The following is a 20,663-nucleotide window of genomic DNA, read 5'->3' on the forward strand; positions in this document are numbered from 1 at the left end:
ACAGCATAAATCACAAAATACTGAAAACTGCTAGATATTTTTTTACAGTTCAGATGTAAACAAGACCTTGGAAACCATCTGTATTTTTTCAAATCTAAAGTCATATTCTTTGTGTTCCCCAATGCAGTAATGGACCTGGTCTACTGGAAGGACATGGAGCGGACGGGGATGGTGTTGACAGGCTTGGTGGTGGCGCTGTTGTCTCTGTTTCAGCTGAGCATCATCACTGTGGTGTCCACTCTCTCGCTGGCCATCCTGTGCTTCACCATTTCAGTCAGAATCTACTATAAACTGCTGCACGTGCTCCAGCTGGGAGATGGAGTTCATCCCTTCCAGTGAGTCTCGAATCTCTGCTTCAGTCTCCTTAAGGTTTTAACTTGCAGATTCTACACATTTCATCAAAAATGCTGGAAAACCTTTTTTTTTTCTAATCAATTTTCGACATTCATTTACACAATAGTGGCATTTTGGTGGTCTTAAGGTAAAAGTTTTTTTAAACTGATACCAAGGTCACTATGGTTTTGGATTTTTAAATTAGTTATTATATCTAAACTTAAATAAGTTAAAGTAACATACTCTCCAAAAATTATGTTTTCTGTTTGTTCAAACTACTCATTTTTGACAACTTATTTTGGACAACTTAAATTTGTAAAAACTAACAAGCTAGCTTCATTCATTCATTGTGTCCTGACACAAGTCAATTGTGTGGAACCCAACACTTTTTACATTGTACAAAAAAAAAGTTGGGACAGTATGGAAAATGCAAAGAAAAAAGAAAGTAGTGATTTCCAAATGAAGAGTTCAGATGCAGAATCCACTAAACGCCATTTCCACCAAAAATGAGATAATGGCATTGAGTGAATGCTTTAGGCACGTAGTAAATGTTCAACAAATAGTTATGTTTGAAATCATCTAAATCCCAGCGTCAGCGCATTCAGAAGCCGCTAAACACCACTTGCCTTTGACAGCAAATGCTGCTACATCCCAAGAACCAATAAGAAGGCACGGATCGAATCATATGTTTTCAATGTAGAAGCGCGATGATACGCCGGCTTTTATGAGGAGACTGTTTTATTCCGTAGTTAAGATGCCGTCCTTTTATCCCGCATGGATGCTATGAGGATAAACAAGACAAAAAAGAGACCAAGATCTTGAGTCTCTTTTTTGTCTTGTTTATCCTCATAGCATCCATGTGGGATAAAAGAACGGCATCTTAACTTCGTCTTTCGTGAAATGGAGTTGCTGTTTAATATAAAGCTATAATATAATATAAAGCTATGTTTTAATAGAGAAATATAATGTATAAAACTATAAATTATTTATATTACTTCAGTAAATTATACATTTTTTTTATTAATGGACAATGCACAGATATTGATGTTTTACAATGTTTTTACAGTACATTATTTGAATCTAACAAGCATGTTTACATTGCTCTACTTACATTAAATCCAAATCCCAAATATCAGAAGTGACAACAGATTGTTAAGATTTAATTAATGTCAATTTTAATGTTATTGATTAATGCACTTGACAGATTTCATTCATTCATTTTCCTTCTGCTTAGTCCCTGGTTTATCAGGGGTTACCACAGTGGAATGAACCGCCACTTACTTGACAGATGTATTTTTTAATTTCAAGTGGTTTGTGTGTGTTTTATGTTTGGTAAAATCATTTCTAATTGCATCTTTAGTGGTTTTTCAACTAATTACACTGTCTTGTCTCAAAAGGTGAATTTAGAGGGTTTTGCATGAAAAACATATGTGGATTTAGCTGGTTTTAAATCAAAAGAAAATTTACCTTGTTAAAAAACAGAGAAATGTCTAAAGTGACATTTATGAAAAAAGGTGTTTTATTTACAAGCTAATAACCTTATCATTACATATAAAATGAAACTGCTCATTTACAAGAAAAGAGGTCTGATGGATTTAGAGGGTTTTGCATCTGAACTCTTCAAATTTACTTTGAGTTGTATTTCATTGCAGACCATTTGAATACAAAATAGTTCATGTTCATTAAGTGTAACTTCATTTCATTTGTAAATATACATCATTTCATATCATACATTCCTGTAACACATTCCAAAAAAAGTTGGGAAATGAGCAATTTAGAGCTAGTAATCAGGTAAATTAGATAAATAATGATGTGATTTCAAACAGGTGATGTCATCAGGTGATTGTAATTATGATTTGGTACAAAAAAAGCATCCAAGATAGGTCTAGTCCTTTAGGAGCAAAGATGGGTCATGGATCGCCAGTTTGCCAACAAACATGTCAGAAAATTTTTTAAAAGTTTAAAAACAATGTTCCACAACGAAAGATAGGAAGATATTCGGATATTTCACCTTCAACAGTGCATAACATCATTAAAAAAATCAAGGAATCTGGAGGAATTTCAATGTGTAAAGGACAAGGATGCAAGGCTAAGCTGAAAACTGATTCTGATCTCCAATCCCTTCAATCTCCAGTCATCATTAATCTATAAGAGATATCACCACATGGGCTCGAGACTACTTTGGCAAACTTTTGTCAAGTACCACAATACGTAGTTACATCCACAATTGCCAGTTAAAACTGTCCTGTGCCAAAACAAAGCCCTATGTTAACAGTGTCCAGAGTCGCCGCTATCTTTTCTGGGCTCGAAGGCATCTGGGATGGACCATCAAACAGTGGAAACGTGTACTGTGATCAGATGAATCAGTGTTTGAGGTATTTTTGGAGAGAAATGGACGCTGTGTGCTCCGACCCAAAGAAGAAAAGGATAATCCAGACTGTTACCAGCATGTAACAAGTTCAAAATCCAGGGTCTGTCATGGAATGGGGTTGTGCCAGTGCCCTTGACAAAGGTAACTTGCACTTCTGGGATGGCACCATTAATGCTGAAAAGCACACAGAGATTTTGGAGCACAATATGCTGCTTTCTTTTCCAGGGACAACCATGCATATTTCAACAAGACAGTGCAAAACCACATTCTCCACACATTATAAAGTCCTAACTGCAGAGGAAGAGGATACAGGTACTTGACTGGCCTGCCTGCAGTCCCGATCTGTTTCCAATAGAAAATGTTTGGCACATTTTGAAGCACAAAATGCAACAACAAAGACCCCATACTGTTGCCCACCTTAAGACTTGTTTGCAGGGAGAATGGGACAAAATTACACCTAAAACATCCCTAAACGTCTTTGTATTGTGAAAAGCAATGGCAACATTACAAAGTGGTAAGAGCTTTACTGTTCCAACTTTTTTGAAATGTGTTGCAAGAACCAAAATATGTGTTTATTTTGAAAAAAAAAAAATAATAAATAAAATCACGAGGAACATTTAAAATAATGTTTGCTGTATTTCCTGTAATGAAATACAAGTCAAAGCCAATTTAGAAATCCCTACTTTCTTTTTTATTTGTGTTTTCCACACTGTCTCAACTTTTTCTGATTTGGGATTGTGAAACATTTGCTGTCATTAAATATTTTCTTTGTATTTTGTGTTTATTTTGTTTATGTGTGTATATCTCTGTCTGTGGTGTGCTGCAGGTCATATCTAGACCTGGACATCAGTTTAAGTGGTGAAGAGGCCCAGCACTGTCTACAGAGGGCCATTGTGTTGTCCTGCTCCGCTCTGGAAACCCTGAGAAACCTCATCTTTGTAGGAAACCTGTTCAGCTCACTCAAGGTGAGGCCTCCAATTTTGAATCTATGTGCTACACTTTAATGGTACCTGTTATGCAAAAAACATTTTTCATAAGGGGTTTAAACACAGTTGTGTGGCAATAGTCTGTGAATATAATTTGCTTCTTATAGTAAAAATGTATTAATTTTAGTTTTTATAATCACACTTCATAACAACAGTCTGAAGAAACACTTTGATTAGCATTCTCTTTGTACATGTCATCAGAGTGCGAAAGCCCCACCCATTAGTGACAATCTCTCCCTCATTAGCATAGGACATTAGTCTTCTTTTTGAATCTGCCAATATGTTGACACACAGGCATTTGTAGCTCCTCCTCTCATTTGAATTTAAAGCGACATTCACCAAAACGGCACAATAAGGATCAAAGCTAAAAAGGGGCAGTTTCAAAGAGTTGTAAAACATTATTTGTTGGGAATTTTAACCTGAAATATATATGAACTGGCATAATAGATCCCCTTTAAAGGGTTAGTTCACCCAAAACTGAAAATTCTGTCATCGTTTACTCACCCTTCATTTCTTCCAAACTAGTTTAACTTTCTTTTACGTTAAACAGAACATAAGACAATGTGAAGACTATGGGAAAGCTGTAACCGATGACATCAATAGTGAAATGTCAATAGTTACAGGTTTTCAACAATCATCTTCTTTTTTCACAACAAATACGAAAAAATAAACTTAAACTAGCTTTGATCAAGTCAAGGGTGAGTAAATAATGACAGGTGATAATGGGTATGGGTGAACTATCCCTTTAATGAAAAAGTCATCACTTTCTTAGCAGTAGAATTCTTTGAACATCTCTCTGTCAGAGCGCATCACATCTAACACACAACCAGTTTTATTCTTTGCAGTGCCTGTCATAAACAGTTTTCTTTTTTATTATCTTGTCCACTTCTGTTTGCTTAATTTTCCTCTTAGTTTTTTGTGTCCTCTCATGTTCAGCACATGATTGTTGTTTTAATTTTCATTCTTCATCCTCCTGAGACCATCCAAAAACCCTTTGCATGAGTTTTGTAGTAAGATCATCTGTTTTAAAGGAATTTTATTGACCTGTAGAGTCTCACTGACAGGGAAACCATGTGTAAACCAATACTAATCACAAATAAAAAATTGTGATAAGAGTTTTTGATGTACAGTTGAAGTTAGAATTATTAGCCCCTTTGATTTTTTTTTTATATATTTCCCAAATGATGTTTAACAGAGCAAGGAAATTTTCACAGTATGTCTGATAATGTTTTTTTCTTCTGGAGAAAGTCTTAATTGTTTTATTTCGACTAGAATAAAAGCAGTTTTCAATTTTTTTATGAACATTTAAGGTCAAAATTATTAGCCCCTTCTGTCTGCAGAGCAAACCATCGTAATACAATAACTTGCCTAATTATCCTAACCTGCCTAGTTAACCGAATTAACCTAGTTAAGCCTTTAAATGTCACTTTAAGCTGTATAGAAGTGTCTTGAAAAATATCTAGTCAAATATTATTTACTGTCATCATGGCAAAGATAAAATAAATCAGTTATTAGAAGTGAGTTATTAAAACTATTATGTTTAGAAATGTGTTAAAGAGTCTCTGTTAAAGAGAAATTGGGAAAAAAATAAACAGGGGGGCTAATAATTCAGGGGGGCTAATAATTCTGACTTCAACTGTATGTACAGTAGACAATTTACAAAATATCTTCATAGATTGTCAATATTCTGATGATTTTTGACACACAAAATATATCATTTTTACTCATACAATATTGCCAAAAACATACCCATGCAAAATAAGACAAATACTTCTGATGCGATTCTCTTAAATCCGAGGATGTGTTCATTGCAACTGAGTAAAAGAAAACCCCTCTACAAACACAAAAGCTTCTCTAGAGGACAGGACAGAAATGGTTTGTCATTATTTCCGATCTCTCAGCTGTGCATTTTAATTACGCCACTCACAGCTGTCACTGTAATTACGCTTAAAAGTTAGCACATGAAATACTTCTGACAGTTGTTCTAGGCTGTATTTTGAGGCTTGTGTGGTCTGTTTGAGACTTGAAATGACATATCTTCCAGACATTATAGCACAGAATTACATAATCCATCAATCTGCATTATACATATAACTGTTACAGTAGTTGACTGTACACTCAAAAAGGTTTGTTGCTTGTTCAAGCTACTTATTCAAAATGAGCTGAAACAACATAATTCTTGATTTATTTTTAGGGGTGGGGGGACAACTTAATTGTTTTATGTTCAATCCAAATTTGTAAAAATAAATAAGTTAACTTAATTCCTTTATGTTGTCCCAACACAAATCAATTGTGTGGAACCCAGATTTTTTTTACAGTGTATGATAACAATTTCATAATATTAATCTATAGTACTGTATATAGAATGATTTGAAGAGTTTTGTTTTTGTTTGTTTGTTTTTTTGCAGACGTTGGTGTTTTTTATTATTCTAGCAGGGACTAACTGTATATTATAATACTACGTTCTTTTGCTCAGGCAGAAAAAAACAAGAATCAGGGAGAAAAAAAGAAGACCATCAAATTAAAGAGATACTGTAAATTACTCAAAATACAGTTTTTAAAATAATAATAATAATAATAATAATAAAAATACATTATTCAAGAAGGGTGGAACGGTAGCTCCGTGGTTAGCACTGTCACCTCACAGCAAGAAGGTCACTGGTTCGAGTTCCAGCTGGGCCAGTTGGAGTTGGCATGTTCTCCCCATGTTTGTGTGGGTTTCCTCCTGGTGCTCTGGTTTCCTCCACAGTCCAAAGACGTGCGGTATAGCTGAATTGGATGAACTAAATTGGCCGAAGTGTATGAGTGCGTGTGTGTGTGTGAATGTGAGAGTGTATTGATGTTTCCCAGTACTGGGTTGCAGCTGGAAGGGCATCTGCTGTGTAAAACTTATGCCAGAATAGTTGGCGGTTCATTCGGCTGTGGCAACCCCTTATAGATAAGGGACTAAGCTGTAGGAAAATAAATTAATGATGAATTATTCAAGAGTTCAAACTGAAAGTATGTCTTAGAAAAAATAACTGTGTTATTAATTATTTATTGCTCTTCCTTTTAGACATTTTTATCATTTTTATTATGTTTTTATGATAAGTTTGACTGCACTATTGCAAACAATGCAAACAGCAAAAATAATAATAATTTGTATTATTTTAATAATTATACATTTTACATTTTAGATGGTAAAAATGGTCCCATCAGGACCTTTAGGCCAAACATTTTAAATCCATTCATCTAAGTACCAATTAAGCAAGGCTTTCAAAAGCTTGAAAATGTAGAGAAAATGTTCCTTTTCCCTTTTTTTTTTGGCACTTCAGGCCAAATTTGTTCAAATTATGTGTGTTTTGGAATAGATATCAGAGGTTGTTTTGTATGTATATACGAAGAAATATGTGAGTTTATATACTGTTAAAGGCAAAATGATTAGCCCTCCTGTGAAATTTAAATGATTTGTCAAATATTTCCAAGTGCTGTTTAACGGACAGAAAACATTTGAAAGCATAATCGTTTTAATAACTAATTACTTTGCTATGATAAATTTGCATAATATTTACTATTTAGCAAGATACTAATATTCTATTCAGCTAAAAGTGCAATATACTGTATTGCACTTTAGATATATGTGCATTATGTAAACAAACTAATTTAGCTGGTAAAAAAGTTAAATAATAATGATTATGGTATCACCAGGATGTGATATGTTCTTGTCGCCTATCCAAGCTTTAGGAACAACAAATAATAACTTGACTTCTAGTTGATCATTTGGTATCAGAAGTGGCTTATATGAAAGGCAAAGGCCTCTAGATTATGCTTATTTTACCAAGATAAAATATGATCATGCCTTAATTTTTAATTACTTAATTAGGACAGTAAGGTCTGACTTTGCTTAGACAAAAATCTTTTCACCTAACAGAAATAATGTACAGCATAGAATATAAAGTCATGGTGCAGTGGAAAAATAATTAATATTGTGTATGACTCCCATGAGCTTGGAGGACTGCATCCATACATATCTGCAAATAACTTATTAATAAAGTCATCTGGAATAGCAAAGAAAGTGTTCTTGCAGGACTCCCAGAGTTCATAGAGATTCTTTGGATTCATCTTCAATGCCTCCTTCTTCATCTTACCCCAAACATGCTCAATAATGTTCATATCTGCTGACTGGGCTGGCCAATCCTGGAGCACCTTGACCTGCTTTCAGGAACTTTGATGTGAAAGCTAAAGTATGAGAAGGAGCACTATATCTGCTGAAGAATTTGCCCTCTCCTGTGGTTTGTAATGTAATGGGCAGCTCAAATGCCTTGATACCTCAGGCTGTTGATGTTGCCATCCACTCTGCAGATCTCTCACATGCCCCCATACTGAATGTAAACCCAAACCATTATTTTTCCTTCAAACTTGACTGATTTCAGTAAGAATCTTGGGTCCATGTGGATTCCAATTGGTCTTCTGTAAGTGTAAGTTAAGCATTATACTTTTATGAAGGCTGTTTGACACAGACATTTTTTACCTCGATGGACTGATGACCTTTTTTTATTGATGCAGAAAAGATTTTGCAATGTTTCCGATCTTCTGCATGATGATTTAGTAAATACAGGATTACCAGACATTTAAAGTTGACCTCTGAAACGTCTTTCTGACTGAAAAATTGAGCCCAGCACTGCTGAAACTCTGAACAGTCCTCCAGTTTCGGGGTGTCACAGAGTCACACTATGACCTGTGTGGAATGTGACATGGGACACATGTGGTCTTATGTAGCATGAGACGGGAGGATAAAGAGGGTCTTGTCCTGAGTGCTGTTTCCAGTTTCAGACTTGCGAGTCTAGAAACTCCACACTGAGAGATATAACGGGAAAGGTTTTCTCTGCGGGTCTGAAGTGCAGTGTTAGATAACAATCTCCTAATCATCACATCCCGCAGTAGATGTTGAGTTTTGACAGAATGCTGAAGTGGCTCGTGGAATCAGATTTGTGTTTTCTGCTCACTCTGTTGTTTACGCAAACACTGAGGAATCGGGTAATGAAATGTTTGTTGTTTTCCACAGTTCTGGTTGCTGATGTATGTGGTCACGTTCCTGGGGAACCTCTGCAATGGCCTTACCTTGATCATCATCGGTAGGATGCGCATGTTCACTTTTAGGGGGTGTTCACATGACTCTTTTTAACTATAGATGGTAAATATTTTATGTGTTTTGCACTGCACTGTAAACGCTAATAAGTTGAGATTACTCAAATGATTTGAGGAAAGTGATTCCCTCAGTTCATTTCAGTAATGGGAAATCGACAATTGAATTGACCAAATGTAGTCTCTTCATTGAATTAACTTAAAAGTTTAATTACAGATAACTTAAATGTTTAAGTACAGATAACTTAAATTGGCAAATAGACATTAGCCCAATGCTCAACCCCCAACCTGAAGGACCAGGACTTACACAAATACACTATGGAAAATTTATCCAAACCAATTCACCTATACTGCATGTCTTTGGACTTGGGAGGGACCGGAACACCAAGAGGAAACCCACGCCAACACGGGGAGAACATGCAAACTACACACAGAAATGCCAACTGACCCGGCCGGGACTTGAACCAGCAACCTACTTGCTGTGAGGCACCATCGCTACCTACTGCACCACCGTGTCACCCCTGCATGTATATCACTTAAGAAAAATTTCTATAAGCATTTAATTATCTACTTATTAAGTTACCTTCTCTATTTAGTCAGATGGGTTCAGGTAGTGCCTCTGTCCTGCTGTGCATCAGCAAAATTCAGCATCACAAGCAAAATGACCACCTTGTGTCATATAACATATATCGACCAATCAGCGTGGTTGTCAAGGCAGAATTTTAAGCGCAACCAATCATTTTAAACAGAGACATAGTGAATCGTATAAAAAAAATTCAATGTTAAGTTCAGAGAACTTAAAATATTAATTTAATTTAATTTATTTTTTGCTGCCTAAAGAGCAAGTTAAACACACCTGTTTAAGTTTTGATGGAAAAACTTTGTATTTTAAGTAATGTCAAGTTATATTAACTTAATATCTTTAGTAATGACAACAGCTGGGTTTGCAGTGTGTGGCCAAGAAAGCTCAAACATGCAAATTAAAGAGAACTGGTAGTTGCTGACAATTTATTTGAGTATGCTTGTAAGACATTTTTTGTTGCTTGTTCAATATACTTAAATTAGTTGTGTTAACTTAATGGATTTGTGTTGGGACAACATGAATGAATGAATTGTGAGGAACCCTGCTTTTTTTACAGTGTATACGTATAACATATATATGTTGATGAATTTCAAACTGAATATTAAGTACACTCAAAAAAATAACTGGATGAACTCAGTTTAATTGAGGGCAGGATTTCCTTTCAATAAATTTGTTTATCACCAACTTAAAAAAAAATATGAACACAATTAAATGCAATTGAGTTGGTCCAATATGATTTTATCATGTTGGACCAAAAGTATTAATAAAAGTTTAAATATATTTGTATTTTTATTTAACTTAAACTCAAAGGTCTGATATTATGTATGTCTATTATGTGTCATACATTTCGAAGTCTCTTCGTTTTATTTGAAGTTATCCTAAATTAACTAAAAGAGCCATTTTAAACATATTTCATGAGATACGTATTACATATACAGTTGATTGGGACTGATATCAGAATTAATTTTAGGACAGTTGCTCACTGACCAAAGCAACAAACTGCATTTTTGCTAATGAAGCTGCCAACACCCAAAGCCTGGCTGCTTCTGCAAGGTGGTAACCGCAAAACTCAAAGCATGGCATGAAACTCTTCTAAATATTCAAACTAAAGTGAAGATTAAACTGTAACAAGTCTTTCTATTAACTTTTAACACTTAAGATTACTTTTTGTCAACATTTCCCTCTCTTAATTCAATATCACACAAGGCATAATGGGAACTACAAATCCTCTAACCAGATAGTTGGACTAACACAATTCCTTCATATTGCCCCAACACAAAACGCTTAAGTTAACTTAATGGTTCACAAATTTAAGTTGACTGAACATAAATAAACAGGCCAAAGAAATACAGCAATTATGTTGTTTCAGCTCATTTTAGGCAGGTAGTTTTAGCAGCAGTAATAGTTCTTTGAAGAGTAGGGGTATTTTTAAGCATCATTCCCTAATAGCATCCCTCAAACTAATGGTAAGAGGGGTGTGGTTAAGAAAATTGTGTTTGAAGCTGTCAAACTGACGTCAACAGAGAAAGACCACCTCTTTAAACAAAATTCAGTGAACTACCTTGCAGGATTAATTGTTCACCTAAAGAATAACAATGTGCACTGGCAAAATAAACATTGCAAATTTTGATTTCACAAGGACTTTAAGAGAACACATGCAAATAGAAAAACTAAAAAAAAAAACTGAGAAGACATCTTTATCAATATGACTACACATGTACACGTAAAATTTTCACAATACATGTAAATATGGAAACACACTGCAAATAGTGCAGAATATCATTGTCAAAAGTATTAAGTTCGGTAGCAATCAGTACTGAAATTGTAAAAATGACTGTGATTGGCTGTGAAGGTCATCGATTTACCATTCTTCATCGCTGTTCACAAAGTGCAAACATACACAGACACTGGGAAAAGTGACAAACCTGGCTGCTTCCTGATTAGATCAGGACGTTCAAATCAACAAAAAACTCTCAGATCTCAAACAACACTGCTGACTCTAAACAGGAAGAAGCCGGTTTCGTCACTTTTTCGGGTTCCCCAGACACATTTCCATTGTGGTCTGTGCTATTTTCAATGCATGTATTGTGAGAATTTGTATGCACATGTGTGGTCAGACTAATAGAGATGTTTTCTAAATTTGTTTTTCTGCTTTTCTATACAATATGCATGTGTTCTTTTAGTTTGCAGTGCATTTGAGCTCTCTCTGCCACTTTAGTTTTGCTGTTTGTAGGCCAAATCAGCATTATTGTGTATATGAAGAGTTCAGATGCAAAAAACGAAAATGTTAATGGCACTTTACGGTTTTTCATCTATTCATATGTAAACTACAAAAATTTGATTTTGTGAAAATGGTGGAGTATTACATGATCAATTTATATGCATGAGTGACTGACTTGACAACCAAAAAAGCAGGACTGCAGGACTGTATTTTAGTGCTCTATTTTAAGGATCTAGGCATTTTTTCAAAACTATTTTTAAATTCTTAAGTCCTATTCTTATGCCCCATTCTGCTTTTTAAACAATGAGCCGCAAAATGTGAAAATTAGGGTTGCGCTGGTCTGAAAATAGCAACAAATCGTGCCATGCACGTCTTGCGCCTTATTGCGCATGGTGTATGATAGGGCCCTATGTGTGCAGTGTGATTTTCTTTATGAAGTAATATTGCCACCTACTGGCCTGGCATGCCGAATGCAGTCTTTTTAGTCTGAACAAGTTCAGTTTGACAACATTGTCATATGCAAAGTTTCACTAAGAAATGTTGCTGTGTAAACATATCCTTATTTGCAAGTCCAAATTTATTTGTCCAAAAACACATGAACACTTGTGCATCTTGCTAGCTATGAATATTCCCCTAATGTTTAATCACCAAAAAGTCATCTAATAGTTTTTTTTTTTTTTTTGGCCTTCATAAACATAACATTATTTATTTATCTATTTATTTATTTATTTATTGACGCTTAGATTTCTTTTTTGCGTGATTTTTCAGGTGTGATTGCCATCTTCTCTGTCCCTTTGTTTTACACACGTCACCAGGTAATATATCAGTATATTATATTGTATATAAAATATACATCACATTTTGGAATTCATTAGTTAAAACTGAATAGTTGATGCTACAATGTCAAAATCAAAATGACAATTTACTTTTGTTTCCTGAGAAAACTAGTAACCAGTATGAACTAATATGTATTGAATAAGTACTTGTGTCTACTCATTAGGGATAATAAGTAGTATCTAATAAATAAGTAATAGTACTAACGGAAAAATACACATTTTATAGACAATGTTAAAACAGCTTGCCATACAAAATAAGTCCTTTGGATTTATTTTGAGCTTATAATGTATATGCATGTATTACAATATCTTCATATCTATCAACAATGTCTATATTTTTGTAAATTGAATCACTATTTATATGCAGATACAGGATGCATATTGTTGTTAGTGATAAAATGTATTGTATCTAATGTCACTCTCTTCATTTAACAGGATAAAGTGGACAGCTGCATCGTAGCAGTTCAAGCTAAAATTGACAACATAAAGGACTTGTGAGTACAGCGCCATCTAGTGCTAGCACTGCTACATCTCTTTTTTACATATCAATGCTCCAGTAGGACTTGTGATATTTCTGATCATATAGTTTATCAACCAGTTCTGATCCCTAAACCAATAAACAGCACAAGTTTTATTAGTATTATTTATTTTATTATTTATTATTGTTATTTTATAATTATTATTTTTTTAAATTAATATTATGTTTTTGTCAAACAGCTTTTATCGCCTGACCCAGGGTGGCGGACCACCTCCAGATCCCACCCCTGGTGGAGCTAAACCCAAACCCATTGAGACAAACAACACAGAAGAGGAGGAGCCATGTGCTGTCACTCAAAAATGTCTTAATCAGTAGTCTGTGCTCAGAGTCCCACCCCTGCAGCAGTGAGGGAGGGGTTTATGACACCACGGCCTTATATGGGAGGAAATATAAATTTAATGGAGGACAATCTTCTTAAATGACATTGGTATTTGAATAAGCGAAAGACAAGTTTTCTCTTTACACACTTCAGTGTCAGTATGAGTTTATGAAAGAAACACAGACCAAGATACTCAATAATGGTCCCTATATTGCAAGCTGTATTAACATTTCATCTGTAAAAAAAAACTAATAGCATCTTTTTTCATGTTACTTCACTTTATACTCATATAAGACATATTAGTGTTTTTATTAAAAGATACTAGTATTTATTCATTAGAAAATAGTACTTTTTCTTTAGGTATTAGTGCCTTTTGATACTAGTATCTTCATAACTCAACCTCAATTAATAACAATAACTCATAAATCAATTACATACTGCTATGTGCATTTCTGGAGCACCAATTATGTCCCAGGAGCTACCTTTTTTGAAGTTTATGTTTTCACGAATCCACCAGAGGCCGCTGTGTACACTTTTTCAGACCTCTAAATTCTCTCGCGAGTGCCATTTGCACCTGCTGTTCTCGTGTAAATTCACCAGAGGCCGCTGTTTTCTGACTGACTGACTGACTAATCGACTGACCACCTCCTCCTTCCCTAAACCCAACCAATAGTGTTTTCACAAGCACCGATTGACCAGTGCCCACCCACTTCCCTAAACCCAACCGACAGTGTTTTCAAAAGCAATTCGGATAAAGAAAAGACCTTGCGGCAACCTGATTTTTGCCACTTTTACAGATTTTACCACATTCTCACACTGGTAATTCCTTGTTGTTTTATTATGTTCTAACTGCTTTCTGGAACCGTTCTTCGCCTGACTCGAACATCATCGTCATGGTCAATTCCGTTCTGCATCTCAAATTCTCTGACGTACGCGGCTAGCCACTGAACAAACTTGTAACAGCGTCCATACGGAGCCGTCCATACGGAGGTAAGCCGTCAGCTTGTAAGCACGAAAAGGAACGGCATCATACTGACCTTTATCGTTTGTTTTAAGGACGAAATGCAGCCATACGTTCCTCTGGCTACATAATTCGCAATCTCCAGAAATGTATATAGGGGTACATTTTCAGAATAAGCCCATATTGTTATAACTGTTACTACTAATTATTTGTCACATATATTTGATAGATATAAGTACTACTCTCTAATTAATAAGTATGAGAACCAAATGAATAAGTACTAGTAACCACTAATAAGGTCTAGTATTTAAGGTTACACTTTAATTTAAGGTGACATAGTTTGTGTAATTATCCATTTAACTGCAGAATAATATTAATTAATTACATGTAGTTACTATATGGTTGGGGTGAGAATGTTGGGATTACTTATAATTGTACATAATTCACTGTTATTGCTATAGTAAGTGCATAGAACATTTGTAACTACGTCACCTTAAATTAAAGTGTTAAATTATCTAATGAATAAATGGCTCCTGTGTGGCAAGCGGTTTTAACTTTTCATCTATAAAACATAATGGTATCTATTTTAATGTACTTTTACTTATTGGTTCTATTCTCCTATTTTTGTTATAGTACTTATTTGTTAGCCAGAAGTGCTTGTTTTATTAGATACATTTTTAAAAGATACTAGTACTTAATCATTCAATACTAGTACTTATGGCCCATTCCCACTGAGTACAAGTCACCTTTATCAGGCTTGCATTTCCACTGCCAAAAGGGTACCAATGGTGGGCATGTGGTTCAACAGAACGTTTCAATCGATGTCATTCTCGCTCGAGGAAATGTCAAAGTAAAGCTGTACAGGTCTTTCACATATCATATGAGAAGCACTTCTCACAAAACAGATTTATACACATAAATAATTCTGTATAAATGTTCATTGTTTTTCTATGAACATGATTTAATTATAACTGCAGATCAATGATCAGTGCGAAATAGCCTACTGTAAATTATTTAAAATAAATAAATATGCAACATGTATGAACACATACAGATACTTATAGTCTCCAATATGTTACCAATTACAGAAAAAAACTACTTTGTTTTTTTGGCTTCTCCTTTGTTTTGTTTTTTTGTTTTTTTGCGCATCGCTCTCACGTTTGTCCATTGCTGAAAGGATCGGATGTCAGACGCACTTAATAACCACGTGCACGTTATTATCATCAGCTGAATAAATTTTTTATCTCAAATATTGATGCATGGTGAGCTCACATGAGAAAACAAAACTGCTCCCGTTTTATACGGCCTTGTCAACAACTACGGGGCACAGGGTAGATTCTGTTCTTCTTCTTGGCTTTGTGGCTGTTCATCAAGACAACAACAATGTTTGTTTGAGCTCGGGTTGACCATGTCTCGTTATTATATGTAGATATTATCATGGTGTAATGTCAAGGCTGTGTGTTTATAAATGGTGCTTCCTTTATTTTCATTCTCATGGCTTGTGTACATGCTAGTGACGTATCTCTGTAAACCAATAGCATTCAGCTGCACATCTACAGTAGCTCTGCCTTTTGGTACCTTTTTGTTGAGCTAGGTTCCCTTTTGAAAATGTACCCAAAAAGTGGTAAAGTACGGTTAACTTTTTAATACCTTTTGACAGTGGGAATGGCCTTAAAAGTGTACCGCACCATACATTTATAAAATATTCTAGTATTGATCCATTACATATTTGTTACAAATAATTACTAGTATGTAAATAATAAATACTAGTACATACTTGACTGAATAATTGATATCTTAATGAGTTTGCCTAGTAGTCAATGGCAAAACTTTAGGTTTGCTAATAGTAGTTGTAACACTTTATAATAACTACATACTATGAATCATTTACTAAGCATTAGCATCTAGTGAATTCATTGTGTGTTAAGCATTAACTCTACATTAATAAACGTTTTTAAGCAGTTTATAACTGCAGATACAAATGCTGTATTCTTGAATTAAAACCACATTCATAATATACTTAATAATTGTACTTTCATACTTTGTTAATAATTTATTTTTCATTAATTACCTAATCTAAAGTGAGGACTATTTATGCTTTATAAATCCCTTATAAATGACAATTAAAGGCTTGGTATCAAATGAACAATAATCTTGGCAATCTCATCTAAAAAGTAAAATTACTGTAAAGTTTAACCATTGCTGAATAACAGGAGTGCTAAAATATAACATACAATTGGATAAAACAACAACATTATGTTACTTTAACAATATAATAGCATGGAATGTTTGAACTGTACAGTAATTTTATTTTAGATCAGGTTGCAAAGATTTATTTTTCATTTGATACAGTTTCATTTGTGTATCTTCAAATGAATAAAAATGAATAATGTTGTTTATGTTCTTTTTTCCTGTTTAGAATTTAACTTAGCCTTTAATTGTCATTTTATAAGGAATTTATAAAGCATAAATAGTCCTCACTTTAGATTAGGTTACAAAACGGGATGAAGTTGAGTTAATAAAGCATTTATTAACATACATAGTAACTATTACTATATGCCTGAATATTAAGATATTTAAATGTTAATTTCAATAGTTTATTAAACATTTGATCTTATAAAAACACTAACAATGCTTAAATAACTGGTTTGTAAATAATGCAATACTTAATTTAGCAATGAAAAACAAATCATAAACAAAGTATGAAATTAGAGCTATTAAGCACATTGTAAATGTGGTTGTAAGTCAAGAATACAGCATTTGTAGCTGCAGTTATAAACTGCTTACTAGCATTTATAAATGTAGAGTTAATGCTTAACAGACAATGAATTAACTTGCTTATGCTTAAAAAATGGTTTATAGTGTGTAGTTATTATAGAGTGTTAACAATTAAAACAGTATGCACTAATGTGTACTAATGACTAATGAATAAATACATCTATTTATTAAATAAATATCTAATAAATAAGTTCTAGTATCTAAATAATAAGCATTAGAAGCTAGTGAATAAGTGTACTAGTACTTAATCCTTTGACATGTATGATCACACTGGTGTGTTCAGAGTGTTCGGTGCATTACATGATCAGCTGCTAAATTTAAATCTGCTTTTCCGTGTATCTTTATGCAGAGCCAGAAAAAAAATCATCATAAATAACAATTTTTCTGGGTTTTCAAACAGATAAATCTTATTTTAGATTTCACATGAGTACTAGCAAAACATTATATTCATGGTTTGTAAAATAGACATAGGTGTCTATGAAGATGGCAATAATAATCAATTTTTAAAAATTACTTAATTCATGTCACATATGCACTGTTTATATTACTAGAACGTTTACACCATTCTTCTCGCAGTTAAATGCTCACTTACCCTCATGTTTTTCAGAAGAAGTTGATGAATTAACATGTTGTAAATCCAGCAGCTTTCATCCCTCCCCTGCAGTGCAAACTAACACAACACCCATCACAGATCAAATAATATGATCATTATTAAACTCTTTAAATCACAAAACACATGTTCTTAAACATATTTGACAATCTGAATATCAGATATATAACAATATAGCTAGCATGCTTGTCAATATTTGCAGAAAAAAAAGAAAAAACTAGGAAAAAAACAATATATTGACAGGTTCTAAATAACAGTCACATTAAAATGCACTTGCACACTCATGGGAGTATTTAAATGTGAAGAGATTAATGTAAAAAAAATACCAGTTTCTAAATAATTAGTACTAATAGCATGAACATAGATGCTATAGTGTGTTTTATAGATGAAATGCTAAAATGGCGTGCCATAGTCCCTTGAGAGTTATCTGAACAAACATGGATGACTTCAGTGAAGTAACAGCAGTGAAAATGTGAATCAGAACTTTTTTGAATCCATATTGACTGTAGTTCGCCAGCAGGACCAGTTTTTTGGATGTTTTTTTTTACTACTGACAGTCTCAGAATATCTCATTGTGTTTGTGCGCGTATGTGTGTGTGTGGACAGATTACGCCTGTTAATGAACCTAAGAGCTATTAAAGCCACAATGTTATTTTCTTTTCCAATGATTTGTCTCCTTGGTGTTATTTTATTTTGAAGCAAAAAAAAAAGAGTGAATCACCCAAAGTTTTTGTCAAAGCCATCACTGATGCAGTACATGTGTGACTGCTGACCTTTGAGCACTGAAGATTCACATGGCGTATCATTGAGGTCAGCTGAGCTTCTGACCTTATGTGGCAGAACGAATTCATCAGTCAAATGTCGTCGGAATAATAACAACCCAAAATAGAAGATGAGATTTCAAAAGTGAGGGTTAATGACTAGCTTTATTTTCTGTTTAGGTTTCTTTCTTCTGTTCAATACAAATGAAGATATTGTAAAGAACATTTGGAAATCACTACCCAAATATGAAGAAATTCATAAAAGTTAGGAACTATTTGAGTGTGAGTTAATAAGTACATTTTATTTATTTATTTTTTTTTTATTTATTGGATGAACTTTCCCTAGACTCTACTTCTTTAACAGTTCATTTAAAAGATTATAAGGTAACAGTTTACAATAATACACTCCCTAACAAAAGTCTTGTTGCTTGTGTACAAATTGACCAGAAGTGCCGCTGAAATATATTTCTAATCAATTTTTTTACAAGAAAGGACATATTTTAATCCCAACAGCTTTTGTTATAATGTTTTAGTGCAAAATGAAACTGTCAAAAAGTATTCTAATATTCTAATAATATATTCTAATAATAATATATTTTTGCAAAGACATAAGTGCTTTGTCATATGAGCTTCACCTGTGACCTAACTGATCCATTATTGGAGCCAAGACCTACATGTGTGGATGTCTATTAGATGTCTTTTAAACACAGACATTGCTTGCTTGGCTGGAACTGCTGAAAAGATGACGTTCAATCAAACTGAAACTAAAAAATGAATGCAATGCTGAACAAATAGCCTATATCTAAATTAACTTGGAACAAGACATGATGTTATAACATGTGATGCTAAAAAGGACAGAATGATCAAGCAAATTTCTGTTTTGTATTCACTTAAAAAAATCTTTTTAACATATGAATGACAGTGTGAATGTGAACCAAGAATAATGATTTATTTTTATTTAATTTTTGGCCCTGACTAAAACAACCAGGTTGCATTTATTTTTCCCTGCAGTGAATGGTATCATAAAAGTGGTCCATATGACTTATGAAAATGACTGCTGTCATAAATTAAGACTTATAATATCATTTCCTATCAAAAATACAGTGCTTTCAACAGAATCCACCTGATCATTTCTAGATGAATTATTTTCTATAAAGTACAATCCGTTTATAAACTACTAGGCTAATGGTAAAGTAGCCTATATATTTTTGTAATCAAATGGGAACTACAGATGTGGTTTTATTACACTAACCATAGTTATGTGTTTGAAATCATCTAGTCCTACAAATGTTGCAAACCAATCCCGCAAAAATAAATCCATGTAAAATCTTCACATGGGGAATAAAGGTGCCCGTTTTTTCGCTCCAATATGTCATGTTTACCGATCTCAACGGCTTATAGGCTATAAAGGTACAAAAGTGTTCCCTAGAGGTACTAATGTTCACCCGTATGGTACAAAAGTGTACCTTTTAAAAAGGTACCACCACAATAACAAATTTTGAATTTATTTCTGAGTGTGCATTATCAGTAATTGAGTTTAACGAAGAAAAAAAGAAATTTCAGACACGATTACTTTGCATACAAGCAGAAAATGTGTTTACATAAAAAGACTACGAGTTGCTGATGTAACAAATTAATGGTCAGGTTAATTCAAATTCATATTATAATCGTTTCATAACTTAAACTGAACAAGTTATAAAAGAATTACACATTTTACGTTGTCACGTATGGAGTTTGTTCAGATGAGATAATCACCTCTGACTGCACTTCGTACTTCACCCGTACTTTATGTGCTGTCTTTAAGAGCAACTTTCCATGGGCCGCTGCCTTTCGTCTGACCATAAAGATCAGCATATCTCCATATAATATGCTTTTAAGTAGTATGAGGCCAATAATACAGTAGATGTAAAGCCTTAGCTGGACAAATAATCATTTTTTCCCTGACTTTATCCCAAAGATGACTCATGTTAATATTATATTATGCTTTACAGAAACAAACTAGCTTTGCTTAAAAATGACAGACATACTAGACATAAATAACTTTCTAACTCTATAAAATAAATCAAATATATAATAGGCCTACTGAATATTTGTTAGTTTTTAAGTGTCATTTTGTTTAATAATATTATCTTGCTTATGCACTTCTCTTTCTAAATAATGTTTTAATTGCTGACCACAAGATGACAGACAAGATCAGTAATTCCTCGTTGCAAATTAATGCATGTTTAATGCAATCAGCCTT

General features: G+C 33.8%; 1 protein-coding gene across 1 annotated transcript in view; it reads left to right on the top strand.

Annotated features, from left to right (window-relative positions):
* rtn2a (reticulon 2a) overlaps nucleotides 1-18,325 on the top strand; it is a 36,468-nt gene extending 18,143 nt beyond the window's left edge. The window contains 6 exon segments of the mRNA XM_056473456.1: nucleotides 128-335; nucleotides 3,531-3,669; nucleotides 8,735-8,804; nucleotides 12,387-12,433; nucleotides 12,890-12,948; nucleotides 13,172-18,325. Of these exon segments, the coding sequence (XP_056329431.1) occupies nucleotides 128-335; nucleotides 3,531-3,669; nucleotides 8,735-8,804; nucleotides 12,387-12,433; nucleotides 12,890-12,948; nucleotides 13,172-13,307 (659 nt within the window). The 3' untranslated portion in view covers nucleotides 13,308-18,325.
* The last annotated feature ends 2,338 nt before the right edge of the window (nucleotides 18,326-20,663 follow it).

The sequence above is a fragment of the Danio aesculapii genome, chromosome 15 (genome assembly GCF_903798145.1).
Source record: "Danio aesculapii chromosome 15, fDanAes4.1, whole genome shotgun sequence".
Lineage (NCBI taxonomy): Eukaryota > Metazoa > Chordata > Actinopteri > Cypriniformes > Danionidae > Danio > Danio aesculapii.